The sequence below is a fragment of the Apis dorsata genome, unplaced genomic scaffold (assembly GCF_000469605.1).
Source record: "Apis dorsata unplaced genomic scaffold, Apis dorsata 1.3 scaffold_69, whole genome shotgun sequence".
NCBI lineage: Eukaryota > Metazoa > Arthropoda > Insecta > Hymenoptera > Apidae > Apis > Apis dorsata.
In genome coordinates, this window is record NW_006263367.1 from 383855 (window position 1) to 401498 (window position 17644).

The window sequence follows — 17644 nt, forward strand, 5'->3', positions numbered from 1 at the left end:
GATTAATATTGTTTTTTAATAAAACTTTGGACGTTGGAAGTTTTATTGAGAATTTAGCCGTTTCATCTGCAACTACGTAATAGGATAACTTTTTTATTGTAGGAAGCCTCGTCCTCTTGAAAAAAAATTACTTTGGAAAATCAATCAAGTGTACCATAATACTGCTTCCAGGTGAAAAAGAGAAGAGAAAGAAATCATCGAACGAATTCGAACAATTCGAAACGATATATAATAATTAAAAATCACGAAATGTATTACCTCGAGATCGATCTAATACCACTGGAAACATGGAAAATAGAATTTTATAACCAAACTATTCAATCATTTTCGAGAATATCCGTGCAATCGATCATATATCGAAACACACTATGAAAAATATATCCTAATATATTTATTCGTTTCTCTATCCAAAACCATGTTCCATAAATTTTTAAAACTAAGTATCGAATCGGGGGAGGGGAATGGAACCGCAGAATGCCAATAATATCTATGATCCAACGCGTCGCTGATCCACTTTCTCACCCTGTATTACCCCCTATCGATCACCGACGGTCAACGTTTCGTCATTAATCACGGACCCGCCGTAAACCCGCCCACCCCCCGTAAGCCTAATAAACCTGGTGGGCCAAACTTCGATACGTCGATGAAACCACCACCTTCGAACAGCCGAAGGTGGACGACGATAATAATGACGATGGCGCGAGGAAGAGAAGGAGGAGGGAGGAATGTTGTATGGTCAAGTTCGGCAAGCGGCTTTGCCGAACTTTCGCCAATCAGCAGGTGGAATCCCGGCCGAAATTCACTGACAATTCAATTACAACTAGGAATTCCCTGGACCCTAAGCTGAGAAAGTTTGGCGGTTTGATAGGGGAGGGAGGTTCGGAGAAGGAGGTGACCCACACTTCTCCAAGTGTTATGCAGATTTCTGTTTGGCCAGTCATTAGATTGCAGCCAGGGGGTGTTTGCAGCCACGGTGGTCATTACGACGACCAACCCTCCTCGTCCACGATCATCACGTGAATCCCTGATATTATTCCAACTTCTTTATCCATTTTTATCCGATTTTTCGAAATTTCAAAATCGACTTTGACGAATCCCTCACCCCTCCAAAAACAGCATTGTGCACTTACCGGCATAGTTTGGCTACCGTGTAAGGTATTGATCGCCGCTAGCGCTTCTTGATGCGATGAAAGTTTTACGAATGCACAGCCTGGAAAAAGAAAAAGAGAGGGGAAAGTTTCGTTAATCGTGGTTATTCGCTGAGAAATTTGTATGTGGAAAAGTTCTCGTTGGAAAAGGGTGCGTATCAATATTTAATTTGATCGTGTCGCGATTTATCGAGAGAAATTGTCTCATACGAATTGTTCGATTGGAACGAAGAAACGAAAAATCGTTTTATCTCGTGCGAAAGAAAAGAAGGGCCCCTTCTCCCCCCCGTTTCCGCCATTGTCGCAAAGTCGAGACCATCTCTAACGATGATGGAACGATTAATCGCCCCTTGCTCCCCTCTCCCTCAGCTTATCGTTATAGTTAGATGGAGACGCGAAGACAAAGAACTGGAGGGTGCTTTGAAAAATTGACGCGCCAGCGGAGCGCAACGTGCACTTAATAAAAGATGTTTACCACGAACGGAGAAACCGCTCCTTTCGTTTCGACCAATAACGGTGCGTATCACGGCGAGCAAACGATCCTGAAAAATTACCACGATCCGGGATCGTTCGTCGAATAATACGGGGCGATCCGTCACGCCGCCGGAGGATAATTTTAAACGGGGTCGAATTTTTCGAATTTTTCAAAGGAAGAAAATGGCGTGTATCTTTATGTATCGCGACTGTATAAAATTTTATTTATTTAAATTTTGATAATGTAAAAAAAAGATATCGTCGAGTGTTCGTTCTCGTAGTTGACAAGAGAGGGAAAAATTTAATTCTCCTTTGATCGCAAAGGACAAATATTATTACATTTCAAAAATTTTTCGTATTTTATCAAACTATATCGAAGTTTAATAACTCTCTGTCGCGAGACTATGCAATATCGATACATAAAAACGTATAGTTTATCTCGAAGAGGAGAAAACAAATTGATCGTTTCATCGATTCTTTTTCCTTTTTCTTTCCTTTTTTTTACGGGAAGAAAGACGGAACCGTTGCACAACTATTTTCAAACTACTTCGATCATTGGAAGAATTATTACCAGCAACGTTATAATTATTTCAAATTTAATTAAAACACGCAAAAGTTTCCGTTCATCGTGAAACCACTCCGCGGTATCAGCTCATATTTCCCCGTCGAAAAAGGAAGAAAGAAGAAGTGGCGAGGGGGAGGGGAAGAAGAGGAGGAAAAAAAAAAAATATTACCCGAGGAAGATAAACTAGGAACATCGTTTTGATGAATTAATAAAATCGTTTGCACAGCTGAGGATACCTTGGGGCATCGAGTTTCAGTTTTATCGGATATAAAATCCTCCGCTATTTAACCGTTCCTATATATTTTATATAGTATATATATATATAATATAAAAGCCGTTCCAAAGGAGGGGGAGAGTTGGCGACAAGAATGGAGGGAGGAGGAATGCCCGAAATCGGAGATAAAAGCGATCCGAGGCGTAGGGGTAGGTGGATAAGATTTTCTCGCGATTCAACCCCTGTCGCACAAGAATTTGTCCGAGCTTCCAAGCTTGTTCCGGCCCATTCCGCTATTCCTTCTTGTGCAAGCGAAATCTCCGACTCTCGAGAAGGAGAAGGGAAGGTGGAGGGGAGTCTCGAATGCGCTCTTCAGATTTTTCTTCCCCCGTTTCGGGGCGGACGGAAATAAAAGAGTCGAATTTCTCGAAAGTTCACCTACTCTCGCGTGTTTGTATTTTCGCATTTTCTCCGTTCCTTTGTATTATTCGTTGATCTTTCTCCTTTTCTCGTTATGGTAATAATCGACCAGGTATTATTATTAAAAGTTACTTTTAAATTAAGAAATTTCGAAAACTCTATCACCTTGAATTTCCATTTTTCCCGAAAACAAAGAATCGAAGGGAAATATTCGAGATCCAGAATTTCATATTTCACTGTTTTATATTTAAATACGTCCCGCTATTTTCGTTGCTCCAACCCTGTCTTTTTTTCTTTTATTTTTACACAATTCCAAGACGAATCTATCGTTATTCGAGAGTCAAAAATCTTCTTTAGAAATTAAGAATATCTTTAGAATATCGAAATTTGACTTCAAACGCAACAATTAAAATTAAATAACAACAACAATAATAATAATTTTTACTCATACGCACACATTTGGAATACGCACACGCCTTGGTGTCTGTCGCGCGCGCGCGCGCGTCCATGTTCCACCATGGCTCCTTCCTTCCCGCCGGCTCGAAAACTATGTTTGCCCCCCCTTCGAATAACGGCGAACAACAAACACTGGACAAACCGCTCTGGCCCTCCACCGACGACGATGTAGACTAGTTTCGTGGATCTCTCTCCCCGTTCCCATTCCGTCTCGAGCCCTCGCTCTCGACCCCTTCGCGACCCATCCGCTCCATCCCACTGTTCTCCACTCTTCCCACACCCGGGCCACGAACCAATCGATAACGCCTGCGAGACTTTCCACTCATATATTTGATTGCTCGGCAAACATGTCTAAGTTTATTCTGCGGCCCCCTCCTCCCCTCTCCGTCCATCCATCCATCCACCTACGACCCCGTCCAAGCGTTAACGCGCGCTGCTCGCGCCAGTTTATACCAGACTTTCGATACTTGGTTGGAAACTCTCCAAAGGGAGGACGATACGAATCTTTTTTTCTTTCTTTCTTTCTTTCTTTCTAATCTTTTTATGCTCGAAGTAATTCGATCGGTATTAGAGCGACGTGTATTTATAAGTCGTCGATGGGGGAGAAGGGGGGTAATTGAAATACGGGACGGGGGGACGTTTAATCCTTCCTTCCTTCCTTCCTTCCTTTCGAGATAATCTTCGGAATTTCATCTCAATTTTCACCACCACGGCGCTTTATTATATCGCGGTTGACTTTACGAATCGGAAATCGAGTTCGCGATTTTTTCGCGCACACTTTTGTGTGATTTTAATCACGAGAATTTCGCCATGTTATATCATTACGCCGTGGTCGTATGCAAGCGATTTTTATTTATTTAAATCCACGTACGTTTCCAGTCGCTTTCAAGTTGAATCTTGCGTTTTTTCAACTCGATTATTAATCTCGAAAAGAGGCAACGTGAAAATATTAATCAATCTCGTTATACGTGTTTACCGTGGAAAACTGTCCAAACTTTCGAGAGAACTTATATCCCTTATCGATCGAGCCAGAGTTTAACAATTGAATTTATCCATTCGGGACGTGGAAAATCTCGTTAGGTGCGGGTCTAATTGTTTTTGGAGCGGGGAGAAGCCGCGGATGGAGGGGGGGGGGAAGATTATCGGTGGCGCGGTTTATTCCGAAAACTTTTCGTTTCGTCGTGACGTGATAAATTAACGTTGCCCCTTTTATTTGCTTTACACGTTCAAGTAGGTTCCGCGTCGTCGACGACCCGCGAAAATAATATGATAGTGTATCGCGCCCTGTGTTTTCGTTTTTATGCAAACTCGGATGAAAAATACCGGCCGCTCGAAACACTGTAAACCCCGTGTCATCCGCGTTCGAATTGCGAGCAAACAACGAAATTCAATGCAAATCGACGATGGTAGGGTATATATTTGCCCCTGCAACAGTTGGAATCGTGGATGGAATCAACGTTCCCGTTCCCTTATGATCGTATTTTATTTCGATATACCGGCAATTTGCGATTACGCGCAATTCTTTTCCTAGAAATTTTTCCTAGAAACGTAAGAAATTTCACAAGTGTTTCTGTTTCCCGTTTCATGAAACTTGAACGGTGGCAATTACGATAATTAATTTAAGATTAATTTATTTTGCTTAATGGATCACAAAAAAAAAAAATTGGGGAACGAAATCTGAAATAGATCGATCTAACATTTTACACATTTTTCCCATAAAATGCACATATGAAATTTCAAATATTCGAAAAATTTTCTCATCCCAATGTCTTTAGATACAATTTCATAAGCTAAAATAAGAATTCCTTGCCACGTGATCGCTAATTATCTCCTCTCCTCCACTCCAAAAAAATGGATTTACATCCCCACCAAATTGAGATCGAGACACTTTCCTTTCCAAGTACGTAAAAGAGCAAAACCGTGTACGCGTGCAAATCGTGGGGACATATGCTCGATAACTACCATTTGAGTCAGCGACATGACATGTGTGTGTCGACACCGGGAACGGACCAAACGAATCAATTTCATTGATGAAGCTACTAAATCCGGCGCGGGTTGAAAACGCGAGCACTCGTAATTGGTACAACGGTCGGTTTTACAAAGTACATAGAGAGAGAGAGAGAGAAAAGGGGGTGCCTCGAAGCCAGAAACGAACTGAAAAAAAAAGGGAAAAATAGGAAAAAAATAGAAAAAGCAGGCGTAAGTATATATATATGGTTATTCAAGGTAGGAGAGAAATAGAGAGACAAAGAGGAGCATGCGGGACAAGCGAAGGCAGAGGATAAGGGGGCGGGATTAAAAACGCTGACAAAGTTACTAAACACTCGTGTGCTCAGCCCTTTTTATATTCGCGAGATGAAACCGGGAAGGGGGTGGAAAAATGGGAAAGGAAAAAGGACGAGCATCGAGGGGGGAGGGAGCACGCTCGAAAGAGAAGAGGGAGGAAGGGACGCAAATGCAAATGTAAACGTCGAGGAAAGGAGATAGGTGGAAAGTGTGGATATGCAGTGTATGGCGGCAAACTAGGAATTCGGTATATAAGAGATTTGCACGGGTTCGCCACAGGGTAGGCGAAACAAGGCATGTACAAATCCAACGAGAAAGAGAGAGAGAGAGGAAAATAACAAAAATAGAGAGAAGGGAAAAAAATATATATATACCGCGACCTTTACAGAGAATGGACGGAATGGACGAAGATGGACAAGGTTCGAGAAGTCGTCTCTTCAATTTTTTTATGGAAGTAAAACCTCCTTTGTGCGCCGTTCTCGTGAAGCGTAACACTTTCTGGCATAAAGAGCACTTTGAAAAGGAGCTTGAAATATTGTTTGCTTGCTGTGAAAGCACTGTTCTATCGTGAAAAAGTATTCTTACGTTTCTGAAATGAGTTCGTGCTTTGTACAAACGAACGAATTCGAAATAAAATACACCCCCTCTTTTGATCATGCCACGCACTTGATTAAAAATAAATATCAAACCCTCCACAATATCTCGTAATTTCGAAATCATATCGAATTTTCCAAAATTTATCATCACGATATCACAATTGATACAGTTTCAATTCCTACTGCAAACATTTTTCGTCGATACGAATATTTCCTTGCACGAAATAGAATAGGAACAGACAGAGAGAGAGAGAGAGATACGAAGGGAAACGTGTAGTACAAGGGGTGAGATGGTAAGTGTAACGCGGAGACACGAAATGCCATTATAATGCGGACACGAGCGAATCCCGGTGGGATGCGGAGGGAGGAAAAGGAAGACGGAAGAAGACAAAGAGGCGGACACGTACGAGAACGAAAGGGACGTGACAACAGGCGGAAAACGGCGTTGCCACGCTCTTATTACGAGAAGATAAATTTTCCTACCGGAACGTCTCTCTTTCTTCACCATTTCGAAAAATAACCGCGACGTCTCTCATTTTCGTTCAGCTGAATCACGTCCTACTTGCAAAGTGGGCTTCGCGAAATCTTATCTTTCGATATCGAAAATTTTCCTGACGGGGAGAGAATATCCTTCATCGTTGAATATTCTTTCGTAAAAGGATACATACATAATTCCAAGATTCCAAATTATTATTATTCAAGATTGACATAGGCGGCGCGATCTTCGCCGTGGAAAATGAAAAATGGCGAGGAGGAGGAAAGTTCTGTCATACTTTGAGCTAACTGAGTCAATCTTAGCGCTACATGTTCCAGACAGGCTGACATTGTTCTGGAGATCTGTGAAAGGGATGACCTGCTACCCGTTTCTTGGGATTTTTGTATACAGATCACCACCCAAGCGAAGAATTTTCCTCAAACTTAAGGGTGTCACGAGTCTCATGGCGATACAATTATACGATTACCTGTTGTGAGAGACTCTGATCTCTAATAGACAATCCACAACTAAAAAATATATTTGAACATTTTACTAGTATTTCAATACTATTATCAATATTTCTATTGCTAAGGATGGAAACAAATAAGAGACTGAATTATACTGAATATCATTCTTACTGAAATACAAAAGTTCTGTATACTTGATGGCGGTGTTGAATATCGGCAAGTGTGTCGAAGGAAGAAGATAAGAAGGTGACTCTGTACGAAAGTGTACATATCCCTTTACGGTCGTTTTGTAATTGACGGCGGCCTATGCCGCCCCCGTTGGGAGTGGCCCTTCCACCAGATTCATCTAGATTACAGTGCAAAACTACTCTCTCCGCTTGGCGTATTTACCCGGCATTAAATTACACAGACGGTCGCGCGCGCGTCGACGAGGGGTCGAGCGTCGTTCGGCGCTTTACCGGTTTACTTTCATCACATCCAATATTGATCACGTCCAACGTGCACGCTTTATTTATGCAGCCGTATTGTTGTAGCGGCAACTACGGAAATCGTGTCCCGGTTTGATCAACGGCGTCACATTTACTTTGGATTTCGTCGAAGCCCCCCGCTTGTTTCCCTCTGCTGGTGGTTTAACGTTGTCTCGAATCGGGGAACAAACTCCTTGGGGAAAATTTCTTTCTCGTATCCACGAACGAATGGATCAAGTTTTCGGTAGATCGAGCGGATGGATCCACGATTTCGATTTATTCGAAAATAAATATCACCGTATATTTTTATTTTTCATTATATAAATTTATTATTATACAACAATTGGAAATATACCAATGTATATTCGCGTATTATTATTCTGGAAAACAGTAATTCGAACAATGTATTCATAACCGATTAGTGTTAAACAGTGTACTAAGTGTTGAAGAAGATATAAGGACGAGTATTGTTCGAAGATAAAAGGATGAAAGACACGAGAAGAACGAGAAAGAAAAGATCTATAGTGAATTTCTCGTTTTTCAATTATTCAATTTTCCCAGTTTTATAAAGCGTTGTCGCACGCTAAGAATATGTAAATGGGCCCCGTCGAATTGAAATCAAAATATTCATCGCGCGTAATATCGATTTGGCCGGATTCGCTTTCTAAGAATTCGAATTCGTTCCCCTGGAAAAGGTACGAGCGCGCCTCTACACAGCTTTCGACTGCGGAAATCGGGAACCGCTTTGATCCGAGTGTCGCGCGTTTACCGTGAATTTCGTCGAGGCTTTTTGTCGCACCTGTTCAACCCTTCCTCCCCTCCCCTTTTCGCTCTAGCTGCAACAGATGTTGCCGGGATTTTTTAAGGAATAAACGCGTTAAAAATCTTTAGCAAATATTTAGTTAGAGATTTTTCTTATCATTTTGTTGAAAAGGAATTCGAACTTAGAATAAATTTTCTATTTTCATTTTTATCGTATCCATTATATATAATATCAAATCTTTTTCAAAAAAATTAAGAAAAGGAGAATTCCTCTCTCCTCCTTTTCTAGTTGCAACAAATGTTAATGGATTTTTTAAGGACGCATAAAAGGAATAAATGCGGCCATTTAAAAATCTTTGCAAATATTTACTTAGAGATTTTCCTTGCGCCCCGATTTTGTTGAAAAGGAATTCGAACTTATTTAGAATAAATTTTCTATTTTCATTTCTATCGTATCCATTATGGGAGATATAATATCAAATATTTTTTTAAAAAAAATTAAGAAAAGGAGAATCTCACCCTTCCTCTCCTCTCCTTTTCGCTCTAGCTGTAACAAATTACCAAGGACGCGTAAAAGGAATAAACGCGTTAAAAATCGATTTTTCTTACACGCGATTTGTTGAAAAGAAATTCGAACTTATTTAGAATAAATTTTCTATTTTCATTTTTATCGTATCCATTATGGGAGATAATATTAAATCTTTTTTAAAAAAAAAATTAAGAAAAGGAGGATTTCATATCAATTACCAATTATATTTATTTCTTTAGAACGGATGAGAATTTCGATCCCTCTCCAAATATTATATATATATATTCCCAGCTAGGAAGTTGGTTCTCTGTGGTCTTCAGGGACCCAGGGGCTGGTTCCATTAGGTTTCTGAACGCACAATTTTCGAAATATCGCGAGTTCGTTACGACATGTTGCGCAATTCGCTCTCGTGTAATTCCCGTAATACCGGTAATCATCCTGTCACCGGGTTAAGCTCTGATAAGCTTTCGATGCCTTTTCGCTCAGATCGAAAATGGCGGTTGTTCGAACGTGGGAAAAGGTTGTCGACTTCCCATGGGGAATCTGTCCGTTTTTCTTGTTCGAGGCGTACACATATATATATATACATATACACAACAACCACAATCCACCCTCGTCCATTTTCCCCTAACCTCCTCGCCTAGCGCCGTTACAAGGAATCTTTTCGATTCTCTCTTCTCCATTTTCACATCTCCAATTAAACTTTTCTATATTATCGAATTCATACACACAACGATATGATGAAAACTACCTTGCACCCTCTTCGATTCGCATAGAAAATAACCCCTTTGGAAACAGACTCTCTCAGATTCTAATTCGACCGAGGTTCAAAGTGAAAATTTTCCCGTCGCTTCTGCACCATCGCGCTGATTTTCCGCGCGAGCAAACGGCCGTGCAGAGAAATGACCAAAGAGAACAATAAGTTCCTCCTTGCTCCTCCTCCTCCTCCTCCGAGGGAGAGACAGACAGACAGAAAGAGAGAGAAGGCACGTTGTCCTTTGGAGATCGTAAAGGAAGTCGCGGTAAAGGCACCGGGGAGAGTCGTGGCGAAGAGCTGGCCGAAGAAAAGGGGGAGGGAGGAGCAAAAAGAGAGGAACGGTGGGGGGGTGCAGTGGGGCAAAGGAGAATCTCCGAGCTAATTAAATAACTAGCAAAGTCACCTAGCAACTTGGCACCTCGGGGTCCATCCCCTTTTCTCGCGGTCTTTCTTACCTTCCTCCCCCTCCTTCTCTTTCTCACTGTTGCCGTCTTGGCGAGGAGGGGCGCGGACGCGCACCCCTCTTTCGACGTCGTCGACGTCCACCGCGTCACCTCGTTATTTAATTAAACTTCGCGGCAAGCAGCTCGCGGCCCGAAGCACGTAGCTCTCTCTCTCTCTCGTCATTCCTTCCATTTCCTTCCTCCCTCCCCCTGCCATTTCTTATTCTCCCTCCGCCCGCGTGAAATCATTTGCGGAACGTGGACGTAGGGGGGAACGCTGTAATTGTTCGAACAGTCACCAACAAACCGGCTACTTTGCGCCCCCTCTCGCGCGAGACTCGACTTTTCTCGCTCGATGGGGGAGGGGGTGGCACGTAGGCAGTGGTAGTAAGTTTTGCCAAAGTGGGGTGCTTCTTCGCTTACGTCATCTGGATGAAGTGAAACTTATATTTCAGGGGAGTGAAGATAAGTTGTGGTGACGATTGTATATGTGGAAGAATGATTTATGAGGATATCTGCTTCTATCGTTTCATTCTCTGGGCTAATCGAGTTTTAGTGTGTTTAAATCGTGATATTTTGGAAATGAAAGAGTATTGGAATAAAATAGATTTAAATAGAAATAGAAACGTTTGATCGTAAATAGATGCATCAGTGTGATTCGTGATTGGAAAATGAATCAAAGGTATTTATTATACAATTTAAAATATTATACGAAGAATAAATTTGAAACGTTTGCAAGGTTTCAAAATTTTTTCATTATTTTATATCGTCACATTAGTTTTTTTTTTTTTCAGAGTGATCTAGGATAAATTCAATTTTCAGAAATGGAGATTTTTTTTTAAATATTTTATCGAGGATACCGAAACAAAAAAAAAAAAAAGGAAATTAAAAAATATCCAATGTGTGAATTGGAACACAGTGGAATCGCGCATGTCGTAATTTTACATTTAAATTTAAAGAGCTTTGGGACTCGTTTTGATCGTTATCCGATTAAATTTATAACCTTTAAATATTATTATTTTTTATCGTTACGGATTAGAGTTTTCCCCGAAAAATAAGATAAAAATATTTTACGTCGGTAAAATAGAGCATCGTTAATATTTTGTCAATTAATATTCGCGTTAAACGTTTAAGAACTTGTGCAAGATCAAAATATTTTCTCCTATTTCCCACCTCCGAGTTTAAAACTTTACAACAACTTGGAGAAAAAAAAAAACGAAGGAACAATTAATTTTCCACGGGATAATTAATGAGTAATATCTCGACAAAAAATAAAAGAAGAAAAGTTTGAACGCGATCTTGGTGTTTCTTTGGTCGACCGTTTCCCCTTCGGCTTTCGCTAATTTCGGCGGAAGCTTAACACGGGGCTGTAACTGGTCGAGACGTCATGAAGGGGTCCCAAGAGAAGTCTCACCGTGAACCGTTAATTTACTGCCGCAAAAGTAAACCGCGTAAGATCCGAGGGGAACTTCGTTTCGCCTCTCCCTTCCTCCTGTTCCAATCTGTTTTCCATCATATTTCTCCGATACGCGAATTCTCGACGAAAATTTCTCTCGTAGTAGTGGATGAAAAAAAATATTCTTGACTGATGAGAAAATTTCTAACTTTTTCTTTTTAAAAATAACTCACACAACGCATTTTTTAGACTCAACTCGTTAACTTTGTATCATTAATTCCAATAAAATAATTCCAATAAAATAATATCGATCATTTTTAACCCTTTGATATTCATTCGATCGAATGTACTCTAATTTTAATAATTAATTCAAACAATAAAGTTGAGTATAAACGCAGAACTTGCGATTTGTTTCTCGATTTGACGATATAAAAATCAAGATAAGGAAGGAAATGGAACTTTTTGAAATTTCTGAAAGTTTTGGGTCCGTTTAACGGTAGCCGGGAACGAAGAAATAGAAGCGGGACCCATTGAAGGATTATGATCGGCTATTGTGGCAAGTTCTCCGGTTTGATGTAAATTTGTTTAGAGTAGCCCGAGGGCTATCGCGATGCGCTATCCTGGCCGGAGTTTAATTTTGAGAAACGCAAACATCCCGTAATTAAGCAGACCTGGAGAACAGGACCGAAGGGTACGCCCGTGGAGAGAGAGACCCGGTGAAAAACCACTCATAATTGCCAACCGAATCAATATTTGAGCTCCCTTTATAGTGCTGAATGGTCAGTAAGGACTGATGGACTCTCGTTCATTGCACGTACGCACCGTGAAAGCACTTTTACCCCAGCTGGAATTGAGAATTCCTCGGATAGGAAGACTTTGAAGGTGAAATATTATTTATCGACGAAACAGAAAAATGTAAAAATCTAGTTTGATAGTTTGATAAAAATGAAAATCGAGAAAGATGCGTTTTTTAATAAATAAATTTTATTCTCGTTCGAAATTTTATTATATTCCTCTTTTTTTTTTTTATTTGATTCAACGTTAGGCAGAGAGGGAGGATGATGCAAATTTTTATCTCGAATTATCGTTTATTATTATGTATACGAAAAGAAAAGGGGTAAAATATTTTAAAAGATAAGCGAGAGTTGGCAGTTTAATAAGGTTCTAATAAACTTCAAGTTTTAATCGATCGAAGTAAAAAGCATGACTCACGCCGAGGGTCGACAGGATAGCTAATCTTTAATCACGTCTTCGATAGAGTTTCTTAATCCGAACGGGACGAAATCGCGGCCGAGAATATCGTGAACTAAAAAGAAGAAGCTTGAGATAACGCGAGAGAACTTCGAAATCACTGTCCGCTAAACTTTTCCCTCCCCTATAGCCAAGAGATCAAGAGTTTATTCGGGAACCAATTAAAAATTGCATTTTGCCCTTTTCGATCATACGTGAACGTTATTGTTTACTTTTATTAAAAACTTTTTCGAATGCGTCGAATCAAAATATATTTCTGATAAAGAAATATTTCCCTTCGAGAACTCTTGTCTATTGAAATATATACTGTGATTGAAAAATATTCCAACTGAAAGATTTTTGAGAATAATTATACCAATTAAATCAATGCGAGTTACTTCTTTTCACATTAACGCATAAAAAAGTGTAACTCGTCGATGGACCATTAGTATCCACGGATACCGCTAGGTGGATATGATTAAACTATCACGATCGATACGCGTGTCGATTCGTAGTACCGATTATGCCGCTAGGCGGCTTCGATTTCTCGTTATTATTATTTACGTTATCGGGTATAATACCGAACCGAGCAAACGAGTTTCCTGCCATTTCTCTCGTTCTAGTGATAGCGATATGACTATTTTTATAATTCTTTTTTTATATTCTCCACATTCCCGATAAATCATCAAAAATCAACTCATTACTTCAACATCTTCAACAATTACAACCCTTCTTCCAGAAATATAAGTCGTATTTTGTTTTTATCCAAAAAATACTACGAAAATTTTTACAAATTATTAATTTGACATTAGTTTTGGAAATGTCGATGAAATATAAAAATTATATTTATATTTTGTATTTTTTTTTTTTTTTTTTTTTTTGAGAAAAAAAAAAAAAAAAAAAAATTTTTTTTTTTTTTTTTTTTGAGAAAAAAAAAAAAAAAAAAAAATTTTTTTTTTTTTTTTTTTTGAGAAAAAAAAAAAAAAAAAAAAATTTTTTTTTTTTTTTTTTTTGAGAAAAAAAAAAAAAAAAAAAAATTTTTTTTTTTTTTTTTTTTGAGAAAAAAAAAAAAAAAAAAAAATTTTTTTTTTTTTTTTTTTTGAGAAAAAAAAAAAAAAAAAAAAATTTTTTTTTTTTTTTTTTTTTTTTTTTGGTCTCTCAAATACTAGAAATAGAATAAATTTTTTCCTAAAAACCCATAGTATATATCTTTTCTTATAAATCTTTTGATTCTCGTTTCGCCATTCGATCGAAAAATCATGCATCGATTTAAAAAAAAAAAAATATCAGAGTTCGTATTTATCGGTCACAACGCGGAATAATATACGTTTCAACATGTTTCGCAACTCGTGGCAATAAGCTTTTTATTAAACCGCGAAGTCGATGGAGGGAAAAAAAAAAGGAACGATACATCGCTTTGTTTGTTTTTTCCAACGAGACACGAGATGCGCCGGTAGAAACAATCATACATCTTCGTCAAAGAGATCCTGTCTTATCAAAGAGTTGCGGCTGAAACAAACCGAGCCAGTTTTCAACTCAAACGATATCGTCCAACTTTATCCAATCTAATCCAACTGATGCACAACCTCTTGTTTGTCGCGTACTTCTATTGACCCTCGATCGCCAGGGGCGTCTCGACGAATCTATAAGCGACGTATACATTGCTATCGACACTTGACCCGCGGCGATACGAGCTCGAACCTATGAATCGAACCTACCAAGACTAGATGTCCCTATCTCGTGTATATTTCTTTTGCATCGTATCAAACGTCATCTACCCGGGATTTCGTAAACAACGTTACCATCTCTTTCTTTCTATCGCGTTTTATAATGGAATTTTTACAAAAAAAAAAAAAAAAGCTATAACGTTAAACTTTTTAAAAGAAAAAGTAGTTGTACGAAATATAGGAAATAACGTATAAGACTAGATTGTATCATAAATAAATATTACGTTCATAAGAGATCAATTAATTAAGTTCCTTTCGTAGAGTCGAACGAATTGTACGCGACTGATTGATTCGGGTAGGCGCAAACGAACAACAAGTTGTCGAGCTTAATCTAAAAGTGAACTGGAACCCATAATAGCATCCCACGCTCGGCACTCGACCGTGCAGTTTCAGGTTTGTACCTTAGGTGTGAAACCGCCGTTGTTGTTTACGCATGTTTACGAATGCAAAGTGTTTGCGAGCATTGTGTGCAAAGCCGCGTGTGCAGTGCGTGTAGCCGGCGCATTGAATGGGACGTGCGTGTCGCGAAAGGGTGGGTGGTAGTGGAGATAGAGAGAGAGATATATATAAAGAGAGAGAGAGAGAGAGAGGAGGGCGGCTGCATGTGCAGAAGAGGGTGTTAGCACACTTGGCGAACTGCCATTTAGGGTTAGCTCGAAAGAGAGGAGGGTCGAACACCCTCGCATTTTACAGTCGCGCCCTCACAAACGGATGTGGAAAAGACGGTGGCTTTCTTTCCCTTCGACTCTGTTCCTTCTGTAAATACGTTAAAAGAGAACCACCCTCCCCTTTCCTCCTATTAAAATCTTTTAACATTCGTTTCTATAAATTCTCTTGCAGATAAACAATGGAAAATGCTTTCTCATGTATAATTCACGATATAAATATAATTGTTGAAAAGGAAATGTTATAGAGTTATAGAGGATCGAGAAAATTGATCCAGAAATCTCTCTCTCTCTCTCTCGTTTTAATAAAGAAACGAGATGGAAACGTTCTCTCGAATAATGGAAGGGTATCTGATACGCATTTCGGCTATGATTCACGTTCCCTCGCCACCCCATCCATGCTTACGTGGCATAGAATTCACGCTAATACGAGCCACCCCCAGCGTGGCGATAGTGTGTGGCAGGCTGTTACGTTCAGAGCTCATTCGCCACATTGATTTTCCTTTCGGTGGCCTTTCGTCCCCACAGCGTGCTTGCCCCACAGTTTCATCAACGGGCAACGTGCCATTGCCCCCGAAAAATGGCGATTCCTTGCGTTTACCTTGGGGTGGATCGAAATTTCTTTGAACTGTGAACGATAGCCTATTCTTCTTCTATTCTCTGTCTCTTACATCCCTTCTTATAATTATAAATTTATTCAAATTATTACAAAAATACCGTTTCCCCCCAACCAAGTCTTTATCTCGAATCGCTAATTATCGATCCAATTCCGGTTCGACGATCATCAATCCTTGTCCCGCGAGAGACGTGATCAATTCGAGGGCGCGATTCGAATATAGAGAGAGGACACGAAGCTGTCATAAAATTCTCCATCGTTGCATCGACGGAGTGTGAATCGCGGAGGGTGGGCTGTAAAGTTGCTGGAGAGGAACGAGGGGAGGCGTTATGGGGGTGCGAAGCGAAGGAAGGAGAGGAGAAATTTTCACAAGGACGGGTTCTCGTTAAAATTCGTCGTCGTCGTCGTCGTCGCGTTCCTCGCGTCTGAACGTAAAAGAAAATAAAGGAGCGGTTGGTATTAATGTCGCGATTCGTGTCCGTGTCACGTAGTGGCCCATCTTCTGCGTACCTCCTTCCATCCCCCCTGCACAGAGTCTTTCGTTTATAACGCGAAATATCCCGATATCGACCCGAAAGGGAACAATTTCAATAAACAATAAATCCGTTAGCGCGAGATCGTCTCTTCGTTTCGAAAAGAGTAGTTTGGGGGAATCTTGAAAGAAAAGAAACCGTATTTCGTGGGAATGGGGAGGGGTAAGGAGTATATAGCGGACGCACCTGTCGATTTAATATCCACATTTGGATATCCCGTGTATATCAATGGGGAGGAGCACGTTTCTCGGCCGAAATCCCGATTTAATCTTTACTCAGAAGGCCCGTTTATTGCTCCGCATTTCGACGTTAATATCCTATATATCGGATCCACGTTTTACCAGCCGAATATCCATTAAACGGATTACCGGTTCAAGTCCAATATTTGGATAAAATCGTCGACCCTCTCCAGGCAGGGATTAATAGACGGTGGCGGTGCGTATGAAATAAAATATTTGGATGTTTTATATTCGTTATTTCGCTCTCCTCCCGTGTTGACACGGAGAGGAGAAAAATTGGAATGTTTTATTTCGCGATATTAATCGAGACATAAAGGGGGGGGAGGGTAAACACTCCATTTCCTTCAGCTTCCATCTCTGGAACATAGTTTTCTACGATTGTCATGCGAGGTTGCCGGTGAAATATTCACCGTGTCGCGATTCCTAATTCAAACAAGGTTTGCCTATCCGATTCTCCAAATTATCCTACAATTTTTACGTCGAAAAAATTCTCTTTCTCAAACGAACAAGCTTATATCCAAGATATCCATCCTTGTGTCCAGAATCTTTGCTTTAAAATCGGAATCGAATCGATTATCCAAGCAATATTATCGAAACTCGACATTTATCCTCCACACATATTTCAATCTCAATGATCAATCATTATTTCGCATTCTTGCATATTCCTCGACTCCTTGCAGATATTCTCTCTTCGAAACGATTCGAATTACCCTCCCTCCCTCTCTACACCATATCCTCCTCTTCGGAAATGAATTTAACGCGTAATACCGGCGATATATCTCGACCTGGCCTTATCCAGAATCTTAAGGTTCCTGAAGGAAAGAGGATATTAAAGGTCGCGGGGGAGGAGGTGGGCTCGTAAAGCTGCGTAAAACGTGGAGGAGGGGCGCTGCACACGCTGAAAATCCATGATTGCACGGTAATTCTATTTAGGAGGGCGTGCGCCTTTTGCGCCGTTCCGCGGGGGAAATTGTGTTTTTAATTCTGGCTGGTAAATCAGCCGGGGCTAAACAAGTATTAACATTCCTGTTACGGCGCCAAGGCGCGGGGGAAAAAAGGAGGGGTGGGATGGGGAGGAGAGTGGAGGAGAGAAGTGATAAGCGCGGCGGCGAGGGGGGAGGCATGCGCCCGGCGGGGTGGACAAAGCCGAAACGAGGCAATCTGCAATCGCGCGCGCGC

General features: G+C 40.3%; 1 protein-coding gene across 21 annotated transcripts in view; it reads right to left on the bottom strand.

Annotated features, from left to right (window-relative positions):
* LOC102672830 (CUGBP Elav-like family member 4) overlaps window positions 1–17644 on the bottom strand; it is a 214641-nt gene that overhangs the window by 27620 nt on the left and 169377 nt on the right. For all 21 annotated transcript variants that reach the window (XM_031515424.1, XM_031515416.1, XM_031515421.1 and 18 more), the window contains one exon: window positions 1131–1210. In XM_031515424.1, the coding sequence (XP_031371284.1) occupies window positions 1131–1210 (80 nt within the window). The remainder of the gene's footprint in view (window positions 1–1130; window positions 1211–17644) is intronic.